Genomic DNA, 24,097 nt, shown 5'->3' with positions numbered 1-24,097 from the left:
TTTTTTCCCTCTCCAACTCTGGGGGGTAGGAGTGTCCATACACAACATTTTAACTGTACAGTTGAGATCTATTTCACCCAACCAAACACCATCAAAAAGTCAATACTGCCAGAGACTGTTTCTTTCTTTACCTCCCACACAGATGTCCTGAGGCCTAAGATGAGCAATATTCTGCCCTGAAGTAAGTTCATTATCTTCTGACCCTTTGGGCTAGAAAATGGGATTTCATACCTTCGAAAAGGAGAGAGTCTCAGTTTTGCACTGAGTTACAGCACTTACTTTTAACCTTATATATCTAACTATGGTATTTCAAAGGTATATATTAGAAGCATTTACAAAATCAATGCCTGATCCAAAGGCCATTGAAGTCAATGGAAAGCCTCCCGTTGACTTCATTTTTGATCAGACCCTTAGGTAGTCTCACAGTACATATGGTGCTATTTCTTTCCGCTCCCCAATGGACAGTAGAGTACAACTATAAATGTTCACTGCTGTGTGTGTGACTTATTGCAGCAAGGGATGGTGAAACTGTGCCCCAATAGAAGAATGGGGACCCGATCTTTGGCTGGGGTAAATCAGTGTAGCTCTGCTGAAGTTATTCCAATTTACTCCAGCTAATGATTGACCCTAGCAGGTAGTGCCATGTATTCAAGGGCAAAATTTGGCTCTACTATGTGTTGTGGGTTTTTTTGGCTGTTTGAATTCACAAGTTTAATTTACATTCCACTGTAATAAAATGGGTATAATAAAATGTATAAGATTATTTATTAAAGAGAACAGGCTTTATTCTACTGATCCTTTGCTTTGATAGTGATCTGTGGCTGCATACAGTGTACTTAAACATACACGGATCTTTAGGTGTTAAGTCAAAAGAACTCAAGATCTTCAGCTCCAAAAACACAGACTTTAACAAGCAAGCCAAAGCAACTTAGTTTAGCCAGTTAATGGAACTGATAAGCAGACGACAGCATCTGACATTCCATACAGTAGAAGGCAGTTGTACGTATATTTATATACACGTACACAAACCAGCAGTCAATATGTTCCCGTGTGTGAACTTCATTATGGATTTATCTCCAGACTGAGCAGTGCAACTGTTACAGACCTTGATCAATCCCAGTCTTCCTTAATTCCCACTGAACAGTGTGATTTATTATTTGAAAGCCTGGGTACCTGGCTCTAATTGGAGAAATGACTTACCACCCCTAGAAGTGAATGTTTCCATTCTAGTCTCATGGAGATTTTAGCATCAGAATTTTTGACATACTAAGCAGCTTTTTGACATACTAAGCAGATTTTGAGTACATTCATTTTCAAGAATATATATATGATAGGATGTAGATTCTGCCTCTGACTATAGTGTCTGTGGGTATGTACACACACACACACACACACACATAAAAGACTGGGGTCTACGGAAAGGAATTGGTGTGGTTACTAGCACTGCAACTAAGGGCACCACATTCATCAGCACTAACTCAGATTTTATTCCTTTTCAAATCAGTCTCACTGCATTATCTCTAACTCCAGCAGACAGTTTTCTCTAGTTGTTAGAGCAAAGCACTGGATGCCCAGGGGATCCTACAATCCAGTTCCAGCAGAACAGCTGTCTTACTGTGTGACTTGGAGCAAGACACTTGACCTCCTTGTACCTTGGCCAATCCAGCTAGGAAAGTGGCTAAAAGCTGGACCACTTTGAGAACCAGATGCTGCAGCTGAACTGTCCTGAGTAACGAGAATAAACCTGTTTTGCCACTGCCTCGCCCAACATGTGGCTGCTGAATGGTTCTTCTGTTTCTGTTCAGTCTGACTTGCTTTTTTGCCCCATGGTACATTCTACAGGATGACTACGTAAATATAAACACTTTAGCAAGGACTTTCAAAAACAGAGTCTAAAGTGATGCTCCTAAATTCATACACAGTCAATGGGAGCTGCTGGGTGCTCAGCACTTTTGAAAAATGAATTTTGGTGCCTAAATATGGATTTAGGATCCTAACTATTGAAAACGTGTTATATTCCATGTGCCCATATTGCATATACTCACACAGGAATTATACAGCTGTGCAATAGACTTAGCATTTGCTCAAGGCTTTTGTAGGGAAGAGAGTATCTGACAAGCACCAATGTCATCTAGGCCAAACAGCAGATATCAGCACCTATTATTATTTATTGTTGTTAAACATTCACATAATGCCAAACTTTACAGAGAATACAAAATATACTGTCCCGTCCCTAGAGAGTTTCTGATGTAAGGGCTGGATTCTTCTTCATACTGAGCAGTATCTGACCCTGTAAGTAGTCCTATTGACTTTCGTGGGACTACCTGGGGAGTAAGGTTGGCAAAATCAGAGCCTCAATCAGGCAAACCTGACATATGAAGGTGTCATAAATATAAAGGGAAGGGTAAACACCTTTAAAATCCCTCCTGGCCAGAGGAAAAATCCTTTCACCTGTAAAGGGTTAAAAAGCTAGGATAACCTCGCTGGCACCTGACCGAAATGGCCAATGAGGAGACAAGATACTTTCAAAAGCTGGGAAGAGGGAGAAGAACAAAGGGTCTGAGTCTGTCTGTGTGATGCTTTTGCCAGGGACAGAACAGGAATGGAGTCTTAGAATTTAGTAAGTAATCTAGCTAGATATGCTAGATTATGTTATGATTATGATTTCTTTAAATGGCTGAGAAATTAAGCTGTGCTGAATAGAATGGATATTCCTGTCTGTGTGTGTTTTTGTAACTTAAGGTTTTGCCTAGAGGGATTCTCTATGTTTTGAATCTAATTACCCTGTAAGGTATTTACCATCCTGATTTTACAGAGGTGATTCTTTTTTACTTTTTACTTCTATTAAAATCCTTCTTTTCAGAAACTGAATGCTTTTTCATTGTTCTTAAGATCCAAGGGTTTGGGTCTGTGGTCACCTATGCAAATTGGTGAGGATTTTTACAAAACCTTCCTCAGGAAGTGGGGTGCAAGGGTTGGGAGGATTTTGGGGGGAAAGACGTTTCCAAACAACGCTTTCCTAATAAATAAACCCAGATAAACGTTTGGTGGTGGCAGTCCAAGGGCAAAGGGTAAAATAGTTTGTATCTTGGGGAAGTTTTAACCTAAGCTGGTAAAAGTAAGCTTAGGAGGTTTTCATGCAGGTCCCCACATCTGTACCCTAGAGTTCAGAGTGGGGAAGGAACCTTGACAGAAGGGAACAGGCAAAAGAGAGTGGTAGGGAAGGGAGGGATGAGGGTTAAACCAAAGAACAATAATGGGAGCCGTATTGAACAGCATGTGAATTTTTAAAGTAGGCTAATCAGGGAGGAAGAGAGAGCTGAGGGATGCAAGGTGGGGATGGGATGCAAGGTGAGAGAGGAGGGATTGGGAGGAGAGTGAGGGTGCTGAATATACAGGGGGAGGGATGGATGCCTCAGACAGAACAAAGTGCAATAGCAATACTTGGTGACAGAACAGGGAAGGATAGTTAAGGGAAAAGAATGGAGCAGAATCATTTAGGGTCACATGAGCACTCTGTAGAAAGCCATCCAAAATCCAGAGAGACAGACAGAGGAAGAGAATTGCAGAAGAAAAATCATTTTCTGTACCTCCTGAGTCAGAGAGGTCAGTCGTGCTACCCACTGGAGGACACTGCAGATTTTATAAACCACTCAGGAGGTGAACGGAATGTCAAATTGAAGACAGGTAAAATTCATCCCTTTTGTTTTTAAAGACTCATTCTTTTTTCTTGGGGAATAGGAGAGTGGAGTTGACAGGGCCAGACTGTAGATCCATAGCCTTACACTGCTGGGCTTTTTTAAAGGATTAATACATTAGATAACTGAACATGAAACTCAGGACAGACCTGCCTTTCTATTATAGAATTATGATTATCACTAAAAGATTTTTATTAAACATACAAACTCCTTTGAATTTAATTTTCATTTAAGACGTAGAAGCTCACCAGTGCCTTACATGTTACATGTATCAACGGAGTTGCATTTGGGTCATTGTGAGGGAGGGTTACCACTGATACCTAGATTCTACAGTATGGAGTGCATTAGGATTGCAGAGATTGAGAGAGAAATTGTAAACCTGTCAAGTAGAATTTTTACTTCATGTCTGATTTACAAAAATGCCCACTGTGGAATGTTATAAGTGTGCACAGTGATCCCCAAACAGATGAGAAAAGAAGACCCTACCAAAAGGAATTTTTAGTAAAATTCAAACTCATGCAATAAGAGCAACAGTGTTCCAAGCACAAAAATGCAGAGGACACAGTCTCTCTTTCTGTCTCCTTGCTCAGGGATTGGTTTGGATATCAAATTTAGCAACTCCTGGTAACTTGCTACCCTCACAACTCCTTTTTTAATAAATTAGTAGTCCCTCGGTAATTACCCATTCATTTAAATTAAGTAGCCTGATGCTTTTCTTAAGTAGCTTTGTCACTGAAGTGTGTGGCAGCTTTTTTTATCTTGTAGAATTGGGAGCCTTGCCCTCAATATTTCTGCTAAAAATACATATTTACTATGACCACCAGGGGGACCCTTTGCACTATGTCGCCTATACAACATGTAACTCTATTCTAAACCATAGGATACTGTAACAGATTATATCTTCAGTTTTTCCCAACAGGTTTACCTGTGAATCCTGGGCGACAATTACACACATAACCTGATGCTCTGTTGTAGCTGAAATCTGCTGGCAGTTCTAGAATACGTCCATACCAGGTTGTCCAGGACCGCTCCACACATTCACTCTCGTAGAAGCACGGATTACTGCTGCATTCATTTACATCAATCTCACAATGGGAACCTGCATACCCTGTGGAACAGAAATCAGGTGTTTGACTCAGTCTTGAAAAACATATGAGTCTCCCTGGATAAGTAAGCCACTTAAGATGTGTTGTAAAAGTTTCAATTCTCCAGGGAAAAATATTACTTCCAAAATTGTAGTCTCATAACAAATACCTGAGAGAATATTATTCCTCCTTTAATTTCCCTTAATTCCACAACAAGAATGTGTCATCATCAAACAATCTCCATGGCCAGTGTGATGGTAGAGAGTAGTCAGAACCAACATTCTGGATTTGAAAATATTGAGCACTATAAACCATGGATAAATCTGGAATCAAACTTTACAATGTGTCAAACTGGAACCATGGATCTGAATGCCCTATGTGGTTCAAAAGGTGCAGTTAAGCCTTTTTATGTTTTCTGTTTTAACTGTTTTCTTTCTGCTGCTGTTTTATGGTTCCAAAAATCCACAGCAAGAGGGGATATTTTCATGGTACTAACTAGAAGAAGGAAGTACTGGTAAACTAAGGACAAAGAGATGATTCTTATAACATTTTTTGCCAAGTTTTACAAACCCAAAAGGTTATAAATGTTTACAGTAAGCATCCACACTTTGAGGTGATTAGCTTCCAACAAACCTTTAAGTGTTGTCCATTACTATTCCACGCTTTTCTCAGTTTCTGCATACCTGTTTGTTCAGTTAGTGTTCTTTGCCTAAGAGGAGCCTTACTTGGAAGCAGCTGGCCTTTTCCAGCCATTGCTTTTTTCTGTTTTATTGGTTCGGTTTTTCCAAATACATCATTTACAGCTTGGTAATAAGCAAGTAGCAGATGCAGCTGGACTAGAAAGAAACCACTCAGATTCTAAAATCTCTCAAGGAAGAGAGAAAAGTAAGAACCCTCAGCTTTACCTCAATGCCAGTTCAACTGTACACACATTTCAAAAATAGCAGGGCATATAAAAGAAGGATGGTAGTCTTGTGATTAAGGCAAAGGACTGGGAATCAAGAAACATGTTCTTGGCTTGGCTGCAAGCTTCACAGGAGTGTAGGGAGGCCAAATAAACTAATATTTGTAAAGTGATTTTAGCTCCTTGAGTGGAAGGTGCTACAGAATTGCAAAGACTTGTTATTCCTGAGAATCCTGCATAATTCTAAGAATTCTGTCAAATCGATGCATTTCTAATGCAACAATCACCTTATTATCTGAGCTCCCACTACACTGTAGTAAGCAGGAAAACAATCTACCAGCATACAGACTAACCACAATGAGTCTGTCTGGAAACTATAGTGTCTGCATCCTGTCTGGGGATGCAGAAGTGTTTTCTCAAACAACCGACTATGAAGCAGTTCCTCAGTTTAGCAGGACACGGCTGCAGGAAGGGGCATGTGACTCTGAAACTGCACCCTGTGTGCTGACCCTTGTTCTAACTTGTAAGGACCTGCGCTCAGAGGACCACAGGAGACTGGTTTCCAAAATCCACTTATAGCTCAATTTATTTCCAGCTGGAGCATTCAACATGTTGTGTGGGAGCACCAGGGTTCTCATTTCAATCGAAAAGTCCCTTTTGTGAAGACTGAAAACCTGGCGGCGGCAGCAGCAACAGTTCCCATGTCCCATGGGTTGATGAATTAAGCATGCGATTGGGAAGTAAACCCCAGATTATAGTTCCAACTGTGCTAATGACTTGACTTAATAATACTTTGTACTTGTGGAGTACACAGACCTGTAATTTTGTTCATTTTGACCTTATATGGGGACATCTGTCCTCAGCTGGGGTAAAATGTCAGAGTTCCATTGAAGCCAATGGAGCTATACTGAGGTTCTCTCCCAGGAACCCTTTCCAAGGCTGGTCACAAACAATATTTTTAAATGTATGTAGATGTCAGGGTTCCTTCCCCAATCTGAACTCTGGGGTACAGATGTGAGGACCCGCATGAAAGACCCCTTAAGCTTATTTCTACCAGCTTAGGTTAAAACTTTCCCAAGACAGAAAATTCCCTGTATCTGGGATTCAGTATGCTGCCACCACCAAGCAACTTAACAAAGAATCAGGGAAGAGACCACTTGGAGATTCTTCCCCCAAAATATCCCCCCAAGCCTTACACCCCCTTTCCTGGGGAGGCTTGAGAATAAACAAGATGAGCACAGACCAGCTTTGGGTTTTTAGGACCCTAAAAACCCAATCGGATTCTTAAAAACCAGAACTTTATTAGAAGAACAAAAAAAATACAAGAACAACTCTGTAAGATTAGAATGGAAGATAATCTTACAGGCAGTCAGATTCAGAACATAGAGAATCCCTCTAGGCAAATCCTTAAGTTACAAAAAGACACAAAAACAGGGATACACATTCACAGCAAATTTCACAAGCCAAAAACAAAAGAAAATCTAACGCATTTTCTAGCTAGATTACCTACTAACTCTAAAGGAGTTGGATTGCTTGCTTTCTTCATCTGTCCCCAGCAGAGGCATCACACAGACAGACAAAGCCTCTCCCCCCCCCCCCAGCCCAGATTTGAAAGTATCTTGTCCTCTTATTGGTCATTTTGGTCAGGTGTCAGCCAGGTTACTTGAGCTGCTTAACCCTTTACAGGTAAGAGGATTTTATAGTATTGTATCAGAGCTTCTTAACCCCCTTCCCTTTATATTTATGACACTAGATATGTGTTTTCTTGTATCTGAGGGTAGTGAGGACATTTCTGCTTTAAAGGATGGTCGAGTTCAGGATCCTGACACAAGGAAGAGCAGTAGAATACAGACCCTGGACTTTAGAAAAGCAGACTTTGACTCCCTCATGGAACTGATGGGCAGGATCCCCTGGGAGAATAACATGAGGGGGAAAGGAGTCCAGGAGAGCTGGCTGTATTTTAAAGAATCCTTATTGAGGTTACAGGGACAAACCATTCCGATGTGTAGAAAAAATAGTAAATATGGAAGGCGACCAGCTTGGCTTAACAGTGAAATACTTGCTGATCTTAAACACGAAAAAGAAGCTAACAGGAAGTGGAAGATTGGACAAATGACCAGGAAGGAGTATAAATATATTGATCAGGCATCAGGAGTGAAATCAGGAAGGCCAAATCACACTTGGAGTTGCAGCTAGCAAGAGACGTTAAAAGTAACAAGAAGAGTTTCTTCAGGTATGTTAGCAACAAGAAGAAAGTCAAGGAAAGTGTGAGCCCCTTACTGAATGAGGGAGGCAACCTAGTGACAGAGGATGTGGAAAAAGCTAATGTACTCAATGCTTTTTTTGCCTCTGTATTCACGATCAAGGTCAGCTCTCAGACTACTGTACTGGGCAGCACAGCATGGGGAGGAGGTGACCAGCCCTCTGTGGAGAAAGAATTGTTCAGGACTATTTAGAAAATCTGGATGAGCACAAGTCCATGGGGCCGGATGCGCTGCATCTGAGGGTGCTAAAGGAGTTGATGGATGCGATTGCAGAGCCATTAGTCATTATCTCTGAAAACTCATGGTGATCAGGGGAGGTCCCAGATGACTGGAAAAAGGCTAATGCAGTGCCCATCTTTTAAAAAGAGAAGGAGGAGGATCTGGGGAACTACAGGCTAGTCAGCCTCAGTCCCTGAAAAAATCATGGAGCAGGTCCTCAAGGAATCAATTCTGAAGCACTTAGAGGAGAGGAAAGTGATCAGGAACAGTCAGCATGGATTCACCAAGAGCAAGTCATGCCTGACTAATCTAATTGCCTTCTATGATGAGATAACTGGCTCTGTGCATGAGGGGAAAACAGTGGACGTGTTATTCCTTGACTTTAGCAAAGCTTTTGATACGGTGTACCACAGTATTCTTGCCAGCAAATTAAAGAAGTTTGGGGTGGATGAATGGACTATAAAGTGGATAGAAAGCTGGCTAGATCGTCAGGCTCAATGGGTAGTGATCAATGGCTCCATGTCTAGTTGGCAGCTGATATCAAGCGGAGTGCCCCAAGGGTCGGTCCTCGGGCCGGTTTTGTTCAATATCTTCATTAATGATCTGGAGGATGGCGTGGACTGCACCCTCACTAAGTTTGCAGATGACACTAAACTGGGAGGAATGGTAGATACACTGGAGGGTAGGGATAGGATACAGAGGGACCTAGACAAATTAGAGGATTGGGCCAAAAGAAATCTGATGAGGTTCAACAAAGACAAGTGCAGAGTCTTGCACTTAGGACGTAAGAATCCCATGCACAACTACAGACTAGGGACTGAATGGCTAGGCAGCAGTTCTGCAGAAAAGGACCTTGGGGTTACAGTAGACGAGAAGCTGGATATGAGTCAACAGCGTGCTGTTGTTGCCAAGAAGGCCAATGGCATTTTGGGATATATGAGTAGGGGCATTGCCAGCAGATCGAGGAATGTGATCGTTCCCCTCTATTCGACATTGGTGAGGTCTCATCTGGAGTTCTTTGTCCAGTTTTGGGCCCCACACTACAAGAAGGATGTGGAAAAATTGGAAAGCATCCAGTGGAGGGCAACAAAAATGATTAGGGAACTGGAATACATGACTTATGAGGCGAGGCTGAGGGAACTGGGATTGTTTAGTCTGCGGAAGAGAAGAATGAGGGGGGATCCCGATAGCTGCTTTCAACTACCTGAAAGGGGGTTCCAAAGAGGATGGATCTAGACTGTTCTCAGTGATAGAAGATGACAGAACAAGGAGTAATGGTCTCAAGTTGCAGTGCGGGAGGTTTAGGTTGGATATTAGGAAAAACTTTTTCACTCGGAGGGTGGTGAAGTGTTGGAATGCGTTACCTAGAGAGGTCGTTGAATCGCCTTCCTTTGAGGTTTTTAAGGTCAGGCTTGACAAAGCCCTAGCTGGGATGATTTAGTTGGGGATTGGTTCTGCTTTGAGCAGGGGGTTGGACTAGATGACCTCCTGAGGTCCCCTCCAACCGTGATATTCTATGAATGCTTGTAAGGGAATATAGAGCTTACCTGGCCAACAGTGGCATGTATAATTCTCAGCGCTGTCCTCACAGGTAGCATTATTGTGGCATGGTTGTGACTGGCATAAGGAAATTAAGATTTCACAGTTCAGGCCCGTAAATCCACTACTGGTACAGTTGCAGCTATACCTACAATACAAAAGGCTGACAGTGAGGCCAACTAGAAGTCATAATGATGACTCATATATGATCTTTGGACTGAAGTGCTTTTACAGTGGAAACATTTTCTAAAGCATCCTGTGCTGAGATGACCCATTTAAAATGAAAACGCTTTTTTAAAGTTGAAAGATCAGGGCAGGCACTGTGCCTCCTCTTGTGTTTGTACAGCACCTAGCACATTGTGGGCACCATGGGAAATAAATAATAATAGTACTTATTATTATGTAACAGCACAATGCCTTGCAAGCCTAAATGACACACTCATAACACTTTCAACAAGGGTTGTTTTCCCAGCCTTGGGTCTTCTGGCTAAGGAACTGGACTGGGACTCAGGAGATCTGGGTTCAATCCCTAGATTTACCACAGACTTCCTGTGTAACCTTGGGCAAATCTTGGTGCCTCAGTTCCCCATTTATAAAATGTAGGTAATGATGCTTCCTTTCTTATACTTACCTGTGTCTGCTTGGTCTATTTAAGCTATAAGCTCTTCAGGACAGGGACTGCTTCTTACAATGAGGCCTCTGTGTGATATTGTAAGAGAAATAATACTAATATCTCTTTAACTTGGCAGCAGTGCTATTGTTTTCTATTCAGAAATAAAGTAGCTTGTGCTTGAAGATGAGATCTGAATCTGTGCAGTAGTGAACTATTTGCAGGCAATCAATAGTGCCTGCTTTTTAATCCATTGTGCTGATTTCAGAAATGCCAACTGTGTCACATTACACACAGTATCTTGTAATCGCACCGTGATATGTCATACCTCCTATGTTTCTGGCATGATCCAAACACCTAATGCAACACATGTCATACAAAACGACAGGCCTCTGCAAAATGGCTGTTATAATATGCTTGTTGGGGTGATTTGCATTTCATCTTTATCTAGTAAGAACAGAGGATCTGTGTATGTCATCAGAAAGTAAATTAATTCAGCTACTATATTAAATTTCCTTTATTTTGAAAAAAAATCCATTGGCTTTTGTGCAATTAAAACCATGAAGACTTCTGACTGAACATGACATCTCTAGCCTTGAGATAAAAAGACTACACTTCTTTTCTGATGTCAGGGTTTAACTCCAAAGCCTTATTCTGGAGAAGCAAGTAGTGCTGTTGAACACCAGAGCATAATGCAACATTTCTACTATAGTATTAACATTCTACACTATTTCTTTGGATGGTAGGGAAAAAAATTCACAATGGGGAAAATTCATTCGTAGTGTGTGTAACACCGCTAAAACCAATGGGCATGTGGACTTAGACCACAGATGAACTTGGTCCAGTGTGTATGGAATTTGGGAAGTCAAATGTGGTGAGAAGGTCTTCTCTGATCAATTATATAATTTTTCAGCCTGAGAGGAACTCTTAAAAGTGTTCTCAGAACAGAAAAATGTCATTTCTTTTGTTAGTTTTTCATATGTTTCCTTGATACATTTTCTGCTTGGTGAAGATCTGTGTTTAGCCCATCCTCTCTTCTCCCTTGACCCAGAAATGAAGTCACAGTGAATTTTCAAATAGCATTGCTTGCACTGCCAAATCTGCATATGTACCCATTTCTCATGTACACGCAATTGTTACACATTGCAATGATTTGCTAGGGAATCCTTGAGGTTAACTTGTATATAGGATTGGGTTTGCATAATTAATAAAAGGAGGGCAGGGTGGATCGAAAGCCCAGTGAGACTCTAAATTCCGCACCCATACCTCCTAGTGCAGAGGGCTGTGATTTCATTGGTGTACGCTTAAACAGGCCACCAGACTGATCTCTCTGGAGGCACCCTGCTTCAGATCTCACAATGTGCAAAATAGCCACTTGTCCATAGCAGTGCTTATTTTAGGCCTGACCCAAATCCCTCTGAAAGTATTTCCATTGCTTTCAATGGGCTTTGGATCAGGTCCTTTGAGCACACACAACTATAATTTTTGTGTACACATATTGGTATTTTGTGGGTGCAGGTTAGGTACCAGTGTAAATTAGCAGACACTCTACTGATGTCAATGTAAAATTTAAAACTGGTTTCAGAAGAGAGTTGGGCCCAGTGTGTCAAGTTCTGCCCTATGTTATACCCATGTAACCTCATTGAAAGCAATAGGGCTTCAGGACTGAAGATTAGGGCAGAATTTGGCCTAGTGTTTGAATAAATAGCTCATAATGCTAAATATGTGACTTCACACTCATGTTCATAGCAGCAGATTGTCCCATCAAAGGATTATAACTTCACTGCAGGATGAGGTAGAAAGTAGAAATGAGGATGTGACGAATAAAAGCTTTCTTCTAACTCAAACATCTTAATAAGATGAGGGATGGCAGAAAATGACTGGCTAACTATCTTCATATTTCAGATTTGCTCTGCTGTCCAAGCCCCTTTTTCATGTAATTAGGGTGCAGATCCTTTTTCATTATGATTACCAAATTGACCTCCAGAAACACTGCAGTATAATCAGTCACTTCAAAGCATTCCTACATGTGCCACAGTTTTGGTCTCCAGTAGGTAAATGAGTGTGATCTGGTCTGGCTAGAATGAGCATTATTGCTGCTCACAATATGTGTGTGCCCTCAAAAGGTCTCAGGCTTTCTAAATGATTCTGCCGAGTGGGTGTCAGATGCAAGGTGACCTCTTTCTCTCACTCCACTATGCTTGAACTGCACTGGAAAATAGAGAATTGCTTTGTATTGCTCAGAGTCATTCAGGACTACAGAAAGGGAATTCTACAAGGTTAGCGTAATGTTGCAATGTGGTGCAAAAGTTCTTTGCTGGAACACGATCTTTCTCCTCTTGTGAATTAAAATCAAGCCCCGGCTCTTGATGACATGGCTCTTCTGATGGATTTCTTTATAACTGGTACCTTCAAAATAGCCCCTTAAGAATTGGAATTCACATGGTAGGGAACAATCCAGTACTGACAGAGGAATTACCTAGCTGAACTAACTGAACCTTTTCAGCCTAACTTCTATAATATAGATTTTACTTTTGCGCAGTTTCCCCTCTTTTGGAATCACATGTACAGTATGCAATGCTATCATCAAAGAGCCGAGACCTGGTTTTTGGCCTGCCTGGGTTGCACTTGAATCTCCTTGTAGGATCATTTAATTTCAGCAAAAGGAACTTGCTTGTAAGTCATGTCCCTTTCCCTTATTTTTTCCTGTCCTTTATCTAGGCAGACTGTAGGCTCTTTGGGTCAGGGATCTGTTGCCTTATGTATCTGCAAAATGTCTTGCACATTTTCTAGTGATGTCTATTATTATGGTTACTATTACCCTGTCTTTCACTTTTCTTTAATGTTTCTATTCTTTCAAAGTGGACAGCTGAACAATGCCAACATGTTATATTTTGTACATGTCCTCATCTTGATTAAGAAACTGAAGTTTTGGCAGATTAATATGATTTTCAAGATTTGTTTTATCAAAATGGTGCAGAATTCACCTTTAAATAATAGTTGTGCAGCACTGACTAAATAGCACTTTGTAAAGTTACAAATATGAGGAGTCTACCTAGCAATCAGTCTTTGCAGCAGACTCCCATTGGTTTACCAGCTCTGGGCCCAATCTTGCATTTCTTAATGCACCCAAACTTGCACTCAGGTCAGTGCAGGATTGGGTCCTCTTTCAGTAAATGAAATCAACAATTTGACAACTCAGCTAACCAGATGTTATTTCAACCTATTAGTGTTCAAGTTACAGAGCATCGGTCCTTCTTGTGTATAAGTTACCCTATATCTAGGATACATACCTATTGATATCATCTATACACTGCCCTCCATTGAGGCATGGCTGACTGGCACACTCATCAATGTTGATTTCACAGAGTTCACCTAGGAATCCAAGTGCACAGGAACAGAAATAGCTACCCAAAGTATCATGACAGGTTGCACCATTTAGACAAGGCTGTGACAAACACTCGTCAATTTCCAGCTCACAGTTTATACCTTTAAAAAAAAAAGTTTAGCAAAGTGTTAATTCTTCAGGTTTTCTCTGGGAACACTTTAAATGTCATGTTTATGTAAGCTTTCTTCAAGCAAGTATCTCTTTTAGAAAATCATTTGCCTCTTCAGTAGGGATTGCAAGATTACATTTTTGCAGATTTGGGGGAATTTACAGAAGAGAACAGAACAGCTTTCATTGACAAGGAATAATTACAATCACATCTTATTATTTAACTATTCACATGGAAACCAAACCCTTTAATTTTCAGATTACTTACACCATGTTACAATTACATTTGTATTTAATAGCATTTGTGAGGAACCAGTCACTTAGAGGGACTCTGTCAATATTGGTAGGCCTTACAGTTAGTTGAATTAATTGGAAGATTGTCTCATTGTGTTGGTCTTTGCCTTGGCAATTCATAAATACGCTGGTGTGTGTGATATCTTGTTGACAACAGAAGGGCAGTATTGTAACAGCTCCTCTGGGATGTTCTGCAAAGTTACCTCAACTCTGAAGTATGTTTACCCATATTTAGGATACCATGCAGGTTAAAAGAAAGTCTCTTCTACCTATTCCAAAGGATAGTGGTATTATTTGCTAAGTTATGTTTTTCTTTTGAGCAGGAAATTCTCCTAAAATACCTTTTTAGCACCATTGCTTTCTTCTTCGCTAAATGGAGGGCAGGAGATTCCACTGAAAACTGTGATTTTGCTATCCAAATTTGGCAACTCACATTTATTCAGTGGCGATATTGTAGCTGGCAGAACACTTGCAGTTGGCAGGTTAAAACCATCAGAAAAAATAATATTTATTATTTAAATAAATTAAATTAGAAGTGCATAAAAATAAGAAAATCTGGCAACCAGAGCAACATCTACAAAGTGTTCCCTTTGTTTGGCTTTGCAGAAAAATGAAATGCTTCCTTGCTCCTAACAGTATTTCAGAGAAAGCATATGTTTTTGTAGGGGGTGAGGAACGTCAAAATCCAAATCCAATTTGCTGTCTTGCTTGGTCTCGTTCAGAATCCAGCCTTCATGGTCAAGACCTTTGTTATTAATTCTAACATAGTGATAGTGTCCATTCCGCATGAGAAATAAAATGTGTGTTAGAACAAGGTGTCCCTAAACACAACGTGGTTTTACTTGTGGTGTAGATATGTGTTTTAAGAACTGTTAAATCAGACTATGGAATCTTCACGTACAAATTAGGGCTGCTCCTCACATTTTTCAGGTACATAAAAAACCAACAACCTTGGGGCAGATATTCAGCTCATGCAAATCAGAACTATGACAATTTACACCAGATAAGGATTCAGCCCATCTATTTTCAAATTACAAACTTTGCCTGTTTTAGTACTTGAAGTCTGCTCCTGCTCCCACAGTTTTGCCAGGCTAGATAATTGGTGTGCTGAGGCTGTGGGTTTATACCCAACATAACTGTGTTACTGTTACCTTGTCATTCTCCCTTCCTCACTGCCTGTTTGATCCACCTCCCTTGTCATATGATTTGACTGTATGCTCTTTGTCTTTTTGTATTAATTGTGGGTACAGTGACTAGCACAGTGGGGTCCTGATTAAGATATCTGGGTGCCACCACAACACAATAACAACAACACTGACGTCTAAACTGAAGGCTAAACTTCTATTAACTTCAATAGAAACAGGATTGGGCCTGTAGGTCTTGATTCTGAACCACTAAAGTTATTGGGAGTTCTGTGCCTTTGACTTCAGTAGCAGTAGAACCAGGGCCTTAATGTATATGTATAGGATCACCTACCTATCTATAATTCCAAAGTTCTCTCTCTTGCTGCTTGTGGGCATTGCTCATCTGTTGAAAACTGAAGCCAATGTGGATTTTGTCTCTTGAGAATTGAGGCTGGAATTCTCAAAGGGGCCTTAGGAGACTTAAGTACCCACTTCCCTTTGGCATTCAGTGGGAGTTCGTCCCCTAACTCCCTTAGGTACCGGAGTTCCTGTTGATTCATGGTATTTGGTGTTACCCAATACATTAGAATTCCAGAAGGAGGCAGGTAGAGCATAAGGACTCAAGAGCAGAGACCATGTTCCAACCTCACTGACCCCTGGGGGCATGTTGCTTACATCTTGATTTAATGCTGCTGGCCTAGAGTATGACCTGGATGCTTGCATGGGCATCTTGGAGGGAGATGCAATATGTGCCAGAGGGTAAGAATCCTTGTGGGGACTCCCCAGCAGCATACACCAGTGTAGCATTTACATCACCCTTAGAGAGGGCATGCTATGCTCCATCTTCCACACTTGCCCCTCCCTCGCCCTGCTCCCTTTCAGGCAGCCAACGCCAGTAGAGGCACTAGGATGGAGTGTGGTCTCCGCTCTTCAGCCACACTATGGCTGTCCTCTGCGTGAGGTGGAGCCTTTGGCCATCTTCCCCATTACCTACCTATGCAGGGGCTTGAATTTAAAACAACAGCCTGGGGTAAAACAAATCACTTGTTTGCTCATCAATGACTGGAGTTCCTTTTGTCTTCCATTTGCCTCTTCAGTCCTTGTGTGGCCATGCCTAGATACAGAGGGGGCAGACACCTGGATTTGGGCTATTGTTGTGGCTCTGCACGCAGCCAGCTGATGGTGAGTTCATCCTTCTTGTTTCAGTTCTGTTCCCTGATGCACAGTGCTGTGACCTTGTCTGCACTGAGGATTTCAGGGAAATCGCTTAGCTGTGCTCAACTACTGTTGCGACTTTGCTGGTGCTAGCAAGGGTAGGAGCTCTACGTGAGTTTTGGTGACATAGTGATGATAACACCGGCAGCCTTTCTACTCCAGTGCTCCCACCGTTGCCAGGACCAGGACTAGAGCAATAGAAGGAGATTTCCCTCAGAGTGGTCCCAGCCTTTGAGTTTTCATGTACACTCTTCTGCTTGCTGAGAATTACAGTTTGTTGACTTTTGTTTTTGCTGAACTTTGAACTTGGGCTGAATTTGATTAAGCCCAGTGCCCAGTTAAACCTAAGGTTCACCACAAATATTGTTGCAAAACAATAAATAAATTCCTTTTATTCAAGTCCATTTCAAAATCACATTTGATTCAATAGCTAGTGGTAGTAGTAATGACTAGGGGTTTGGTAGCACCTACTCAAGGATCTTGAAATGCCACCTCAGCCTGATCCTCCACTATTAAAGTCAATACGAGCAGGATTGCAAGCTATCAGCCTGAATGACTCAAGTTTTACCCAGGGTCACACCAAAAGTTCATGACACTGCCCCGAACAGAAGCCAGGCCTGTGCTGCTATGACAAGACCATGTTTTATAGTCTCTGCAAACATCATACAAATACCGCCCATAGAATCCTAATTCCTTCCACAAATATACTTGCTGCTTTTTTTTCTTTAGTTCCAGAAGGGCTGTATGCTTCATTTTAACTATGATAGGTGTTGTCTGTACTCATCTTGCTGGAAGCAGCAGTGAGAATAGTGCAGTGCTCTGATCTCCAGCTGCTTATCTCCTTGCCATTTGCTCACAGACAAAATAGCAGTGTCTTTGTATTCAAATCTGTGGCATTTGAGAGCTCCACAGACAGGCACATACAATATGAATCAAATCACTTTCAGCAAGTATCCTGCTTGTAATTATCAACCCTAACAGCACGCCTTATATCATGACTTTAAAGCGCATTAATATTTCTTATATGATGGGAAACTCCCACTGGAAAAAAATTGTTGCTAGAGATATGATTCTGAAAAGGACCAAAATGCTACAGTGCAGCCAGACACAGAGAGGAAAAAAATTAATGTAGGGTCAGGAGATGGCAACATTTGCAATATAAAGACAATGCATTTTAAAACATTATTTTTTGTGTGTGCTAAGGGGTAATTCAGACATTTCAAGGGCATTTTGAAGGCTTGATTAGAAAACCAAAAATAGTCCTTGGACAAATAGTCTGTTTTGTCATAGTCCCCTGTTTGCCAAGATAGCTTTGGAAAGCTTTCTATAGCCTCCATCAATGGTCAGAGTTAAAACCAGGTTGTAGAACATATAAAATTCCAGATCTGAACATACCCAAACCTTGGGGAAGTTTCGTTCCAGACTCATGCCCAGCTCTGCCGAAAGAATCAGTGGAATACATAGCATCAGCACCATTTAGGCCTTGTCTTCACTGCAGAGTTTTGTCACCAAAAGGCATCTTTTGGCACTGAAACAGTGGAGGTGGACACAGTGCAGTGCCACTTTTGGCGACAAAACTCTTCCGTTTCAGCAACAAAATAAAACCACCTTGACGAGAGGCATAAAGCTTTCTGTGGCAAACTTAAAGCGACAAAGTGTCAGTGTAGATGCTGCTGTTCATTATATCACCATAACTGGCCTCCCCTAGTATCCCACAATGCCTGGTGTGACTGCTCTGCTCACTGTTTTGAACTCAGCTGCCCTGCAGGCATGCACCCTTCCCCTTTCAAAGCTCTGGGAAGTTCTGACAGCTGAGCTTGCCTCTCAGCTCCTGCAACAAAGAGCAAATCATTAATGTGGAATCCTCCTGTTCTCCTTTGCACTAGAAACACAGCTGCTGGCAGGGGCAGATGTGTGGTGTTTGTGTGTGTGTGTGAAAGAGAGAGAAAGAGAGAGACTGCTGTGCAGCGCCAGAGAGGGAGGTGGGGGCTGATGTCGGGGGTGTCCCCCTTCCCCTGCCTCACGACTAATTGTTTCCGGCAGCTGTCTGAACTTAGAGACAGCATGCTGACACACTCACTCTCCCCCAACATACACACTCCCCCAAGACATGCTTTGTCTTTCTCATTCCCGCCACTCTCTCACTCTCCCCCAACATACACTCTGTCTCTCCCCTCCCCCCACACTCACACTCCCTGTCACACACTCTCCCCACACACACACTTTAGTTGAAAAGCAGGTGGCAATCTAGTAGGATGCCCATGGAATGATGGGATTGAGAAACCTGCATCATGTGACACTGTACCTGCCCCATGAGGCATTGCAAACCCTTCCCAAAGCACCCTGCAGCCAGTTGCATAGTGGGATAGCTACCCGCAGTGCACTGCTCTCGCTGTTGATGCAAGAGCTGCTAGTGTGGATGTGCTCTGCTGATACAAGGAGCATAGTGTGGACATGCAACAGCGGTTTAATTAAAGCAGTATAACTTTTGTGACAAAACTCTGCAGGGTAGACATAGCCTTAGTCTCTGTATTAAATATTAATGTACCCAATCTTGCATTCCTATCACACATTGACTTAAATGGAGCCCCTGCTCTGCACAACTACAGGAAGGCATAAAAGCTCACTTTTCCACAGATGATGATGATCATTATTATTTATACAGTTTCCTAAATTGTATAAGGCAGGATGTACAAGATGTTCTATTCTTCCATCAGTATTTATAGTCAACATCTGACATTTAATAAGGGTTTTATTCATTGTGGTGGGGTGGACTAGGCCCAGAGGTCCCCTGCTGGAGGCCTCAGCGTCCTGTCACACCTGTCCCAGGAAAGGAGCAATGGAGCTAAGCCCTCTAAGAGGCCTAGAAGGACTGCACAGGAAGCAGCCAATCAGGAGGGGATGCTATAAGGGGCTAGCCAATAAGAGGGTTGCAGGCTAGTATAAAGGGAGCCGCAGTGAAAACCAGAGTCAGTTCCTTGCTGGAGCCAAAGGAGCGTAGTTTGTGTTCCTGGCTGGCCAAAGGGAACTGTAGCACCATGGACAGCTCAGTGCTGGCAGGGACCAGAGCAGTAAGAAAGAGCTCTTGGTTGGCTGCTGGGCCTGAACATAGAAGTGTCTTGAGGTAAGGGTGAAGCATTGGCGAAGGCTGGGGCCATGGGGGAGTGGCCCAGGGAGCTGAAAGCAGGTTAGTTAAAAGGACATGGCCCTGGATGGCTGCTATTCTTAGGGTCCCTGGGCTTGCACCCAGAGTAGTGGGCAGGCCTGGGTACCCCCCAGAAGCCACTGGGGAAGTGGCTGACAATTGGTGAGTGATAAACCTCCAGAAGGGGATCTGAACTGTTAAGAGGCCCAGAGAGAATAAAACCATTGCCTCCAGGGATAGCTCAATACTAGGGCTGGGACAGTTTAAAGGCTGAAGACACACCCAACCAGAAGGGGGCATTTGCAAGAGGTGGGTACCACAATGTTACATTCAGACACAACATAATGTACCTTGGGTTAAATCTGTCATGTTTTTTGTGATACATTTTTCCTTCTAACTCATATTCAATCAATGCTCAGACTTCTAATTTAGAAGCAAATATTTATAAACCTCTAAAATTAAACATGAAAATTTGATTTCCCAGCACTTGCATATGCAAAACTCAGTATTGCAAGTGCAAACTGTATTTGCAGATGCACATTGAGTGATTATGTGAAACTACTCAATTTGAGAATGAAAACCTTGGAATCAGAAATGGTGGATTGTAATTTTAGAGGCCATTTCTGAACATTTGATCCATAAGGTCCAGAGAAAAATATTTTCATACACTTAAGAAAATACCTATTATTGTTTTTATATTATTGGACTATTTTTGCACTAAAAATACTCTGTTGGTTCATAAATGAAAATTTCCCAGGTAGTAGGCCATAATATATTTTTAAAGCACAGTTATAATCTGAAAGGTTGCCCTACAGAAATAGCATTGTGGGGTTCCATGTTTGAATCAATTACCTTATATCATATTTACTCATTTAATAATGCTGATGATACATGGCATCCAGGTTATTCTCCTGTAGCTGTGTTGTTACTGCAGTATTAATAGCAATAAAAATTATTATTTTTTTCTTCATTAAAGTAAGGAGCTATGCCTGAAAATTCACAGGGTAGGAAGGCTGGCATTTTTACAGTTACTTTGCAGAGTAGAAATATATACTTTTAGTTTCCATATAAAGTATCATTTAACAATTAAAATTGCCTACATTGATGTATCTGGCCGAGTTATGATGTCAATCACTCCACATGTATCCAGGTTAAAACTCTTTGGAGTTACTCCAGATTTATACTGGGGTAACTGAAAACAACCTGTTGATACTGTTTATCCATAGATACAAAATATATGTTTTGTAATATCTGTACAGAACCTAGCACAATGGATAGGTACTCATTTAATAAAAAAAATGAAAGGTTCTCAATTGGCTGTAAATAATTTTCAGTTTTAAAATAACTATGTATTTACAGATAGTGTATATGATACACTGAGTGATATGTACACTTTGATTAAGAGTATTTTCCCCAAACCTTTAGGCTGCTAGTGTTTAAACTCTGTATGACTTGGTCACTGACTTAATTTGGCCAACAACAAATGCAGCACGTTTGTAGAATTCTGTATTAGAGCCGGAGATATCACAATAAATCAGAATAAACCTTGAAAATGGGATCTTTCAATACAGTTGTAGTAAATGCTAACACTGGTGGTTTAAAATGTTCTTTAAAAACATACTGGCACATAAAATAACTAGGATTATTATCAGAGGTTATTGAAGTATATTTTCTAAAAATATAATAGATCATGTCTTCAATGTATGCAAAACAACAATATTCTGAGGCTTCATTGCTTCAATTAACCACTGATTTCAGAGGGAGTTTTGCGTATCTGAGGAGTGTGGTATTAGGTCCTACAACTGGAATGATCTCCTAAGGTTTTGTGGTAATGTATACTTCACCAGATACAGCAAGGAACTCCTCCATGGTTGCTGCCCTATGAATAATTGAACTTGTAAAAAATGTGTTTGCAGAACTATGTCTAGTCATCATAAATCTACCAGAGCTCATTAAGAGCTTGCTCCAAACACTGGAAACCATGTGACAAAATGAAACTAGTGCAACAGTCTCACTTCAACCAGATTTAAAATTACAGGCCAGAGAATGCCTGATTATTACCACAAAAACATTGGATTTGCTACATTGGGTCATGCCTTTGGTCCATCAACTCCAGTGACCAGGTGCTTCAAAAGGAAACTCCTCTCCCTCTTCAATGTATCTACCCAACGTGATATGATATACATTGTGGGGCTGACATCCAGAAGCAGGACATTTTAAGCACAAGAAAAGAAAGGTGTGTACCTGTGTTTAACTGTAATGCTGCCCTAAATACGGTAAAAAGACAATTAAAATAAAACCGCAGCAACAGAAACCTCTATTCATAATATACAGGCCTAACCCATAAAAGAAAAGACATTTAGCCTTTGATCCAGCAAAACATTTAACCCCGTGCTTAACTTCAGTGCACTTGAGTAGTCTGAATTGAAATCATTGGGAAGGCTCACGTGTTTTAAGGTAATCACATGCATAAGTGCTCTGCAGAATCAGGTCCATTATTCATTCTATTCTTAGCTAATTACAAAAATGAACACAAATATTCACCTGCATGCACAGCCCCAGTCAGAGAGAGGGAGCACAGGAGAAGATGATAAATGTTTAGTGGAGCTTTGTAAAGCATCACAGGTGGGTGCTCAGTTAGGCACCTAAGTCCCTATTTAAGCACATAAGTGAGCTGACTTTTTAGAGGTGATGAGTGCTCCTGTCTCCCGTTTGACCTCAGTGGGAGCTGTATGGGTTCTCAGCACCTCTGGAACTGATTCAGTCACTTGGAAACTTTGGCCTTCAAATTACATTTTGCCCAAGCATGGCAGGAGTGAAAGAATGGTCAAACATTATAAACTGACTTGTATGGAGGAGTACAACTGCCCTGTGCTGGATGGACTATATCAGCCCTCCTGTAGCATATCTCTCTGTGTCAGTATCTTATCTTCTAGTGACTGGCTTGAAAAGTGGATCCTACCTCTTGAATGACTAAAAATTAAGAGAAAACTCTTAGCTCAAACAGAGGAGTTCTATGTCTTTGGAGCAGTAGGTCATTATCCATACTGCCCATATATCCTATCAATCATAGTGTCAATACATGTGTGCAATCACAGATCATTACAGGTGGATAATTTAGTGCATCATAATTGCAATGCCCCGACACAACAGGGAAGGAGGATGGAGTTTTATAAAGCTACCCTAAATATCAGCGTGGCATGTCCACTACTGCTGGAAATATTACATCAGTGCAAAAAGGCAGGGTGAGGACTTAGTTTTGGGCATGCAATAATATCCTCACATTGTGCTGAATTCAACTCAAGTACAATTCTACTGTACTAAATGGAATTGCACCTAGGATGGAATTTGGCCTATTAGATCTATTTGATCTGTTGCCAAGTGCAATCAAAATGGCTTTTTCTGTTGTCTCTGAATAGGATTTATTTTTGGAACCACAGTATACATATTTGATAATTTACACTTAAATGTTCACCTACTGGCAATGGTTTCAACTGTGTCCAGTTAGATAATAAATGTGATTGGCTATCAGCAAGGAGCAGCAGGCTCTTATACCATGCTCTGTTTGCTTAAGTGAAATGAAAGTGTAATTAGTACAATGGAGAAATATTACATTTTGCCAGCATATCCAGCAAAGGTTTGAGAAACCAATTGAGCTTCTATATTTAACAGCTGTATGACACGTCTTGTACATAATTTCACACATGCAGTGCATTATCATAGTAAAATAGAGATTTCATGCTACATTTTCCATTCTTCAGTTCTTTAGACATTCTAACCTCACCTATTTGTGTAAGAATTATGCGAGAGATTTCTCAGCTATTTTAGGAATTGCATGCAACATACCAATCACACAAAGTAGCAGTGATAGCCCATGAAACTGGTAGCAACTAAAGCCAGTAACTCAAGCATTTGGTTAACATTACTGCTGTAGATTTACTGTGCAATCTCCACCTATGTATCAAAAGTTATAACCTCTTTAACATCCTAGGGAAATGAGATGAGGTTGGATGACTTCCCACTGTGATTCATGGTGTCAGGCCAGGATAATAACAGTTGGCAAGATCCTCTGACAGAGTAAATGAGGATTTTTATTACCAGTGGGGACACCTCAGGGCTTTCATCCAATAATCCCTCTGGCTTATGCATTTAACACAACTCACAGCAAGGTGCAGAAAATAACAAAAATGGCTTCTGATAAATCATTTGGTTAAGTGGGCTCTAAAGCTGGCATTTTACTGCTGAAGGAACAGCCAACTACTCCTTTATAGAATTATTGTTATTAGCCTCACTACTGCTGGAAGTCATGCCTGAGCTGTACACCAGAACGGTGCAATTTCTTCTGCTTTGTATACAAGACCTCTTTTCCTTCCTTGGCTTCCACCTCTTTCCTCCACCTCTTAACTCTTTTAGTGTACTGATTGCGTGGGGGGAGGGTCCCAGAGCTGGGATGCAGCCTGAGCCTGAATGCCTACGCCACATTTAAACAGCCCCTTAACCTGAA

General features: G+C 41.3%; 1 protein-coding gene across 3 annotated transcripts in view; it reads right to left on the bottom strand.

Annotated features, from left to right (window-relative positions):
• The window catches only part of CRB1 (crumbs cell polarity complex component 1), a 158,321-nt gene that overhangs the window by 84,720 nt on the left and 49,504 nt on the right, over positions 1-24,097 (bottom strand). For all 3 annotated transcript variants that reach the window (XM_074961174.1, XM_074961172.1, XM_074961173.1), the window contains exons 3-5: positions 13,613-13,808; positions 9,718-9,857; positions 4,624-4,806 (exon numbers count right to left, since the gene is read on the bottom strand). In XM_074961174.1, the coding sequence (XP_074817275.1) occupies positions 4,624-4,806; positions 9,718-9,857; positions 13,613-13,808 (519 nt within the window). The remainder of the gene's footprint in view (positions 1-4,623; positions 4,807-9,717; positions 9,858-13,612; positions 13,809-24,097) is intronic.

Source organism: Natator depressus, chromosome 8, assembly GCF_965152275.1.
Source record: "Natator depressus isolate rNatDep1 chromosome 8, rNatDep2.hap1, whole genome shotgun sequence".
In the NCBI taxonomy this organism is placed as follows: domain Eukaryota; kingdom Metazoa; phylum Chordata; order Testudines; family Cheloniidae; genus Natator; species Natator depressus.
This window is presented reverse-complemented; position numbering and strand designations above follow the sequence as displayed.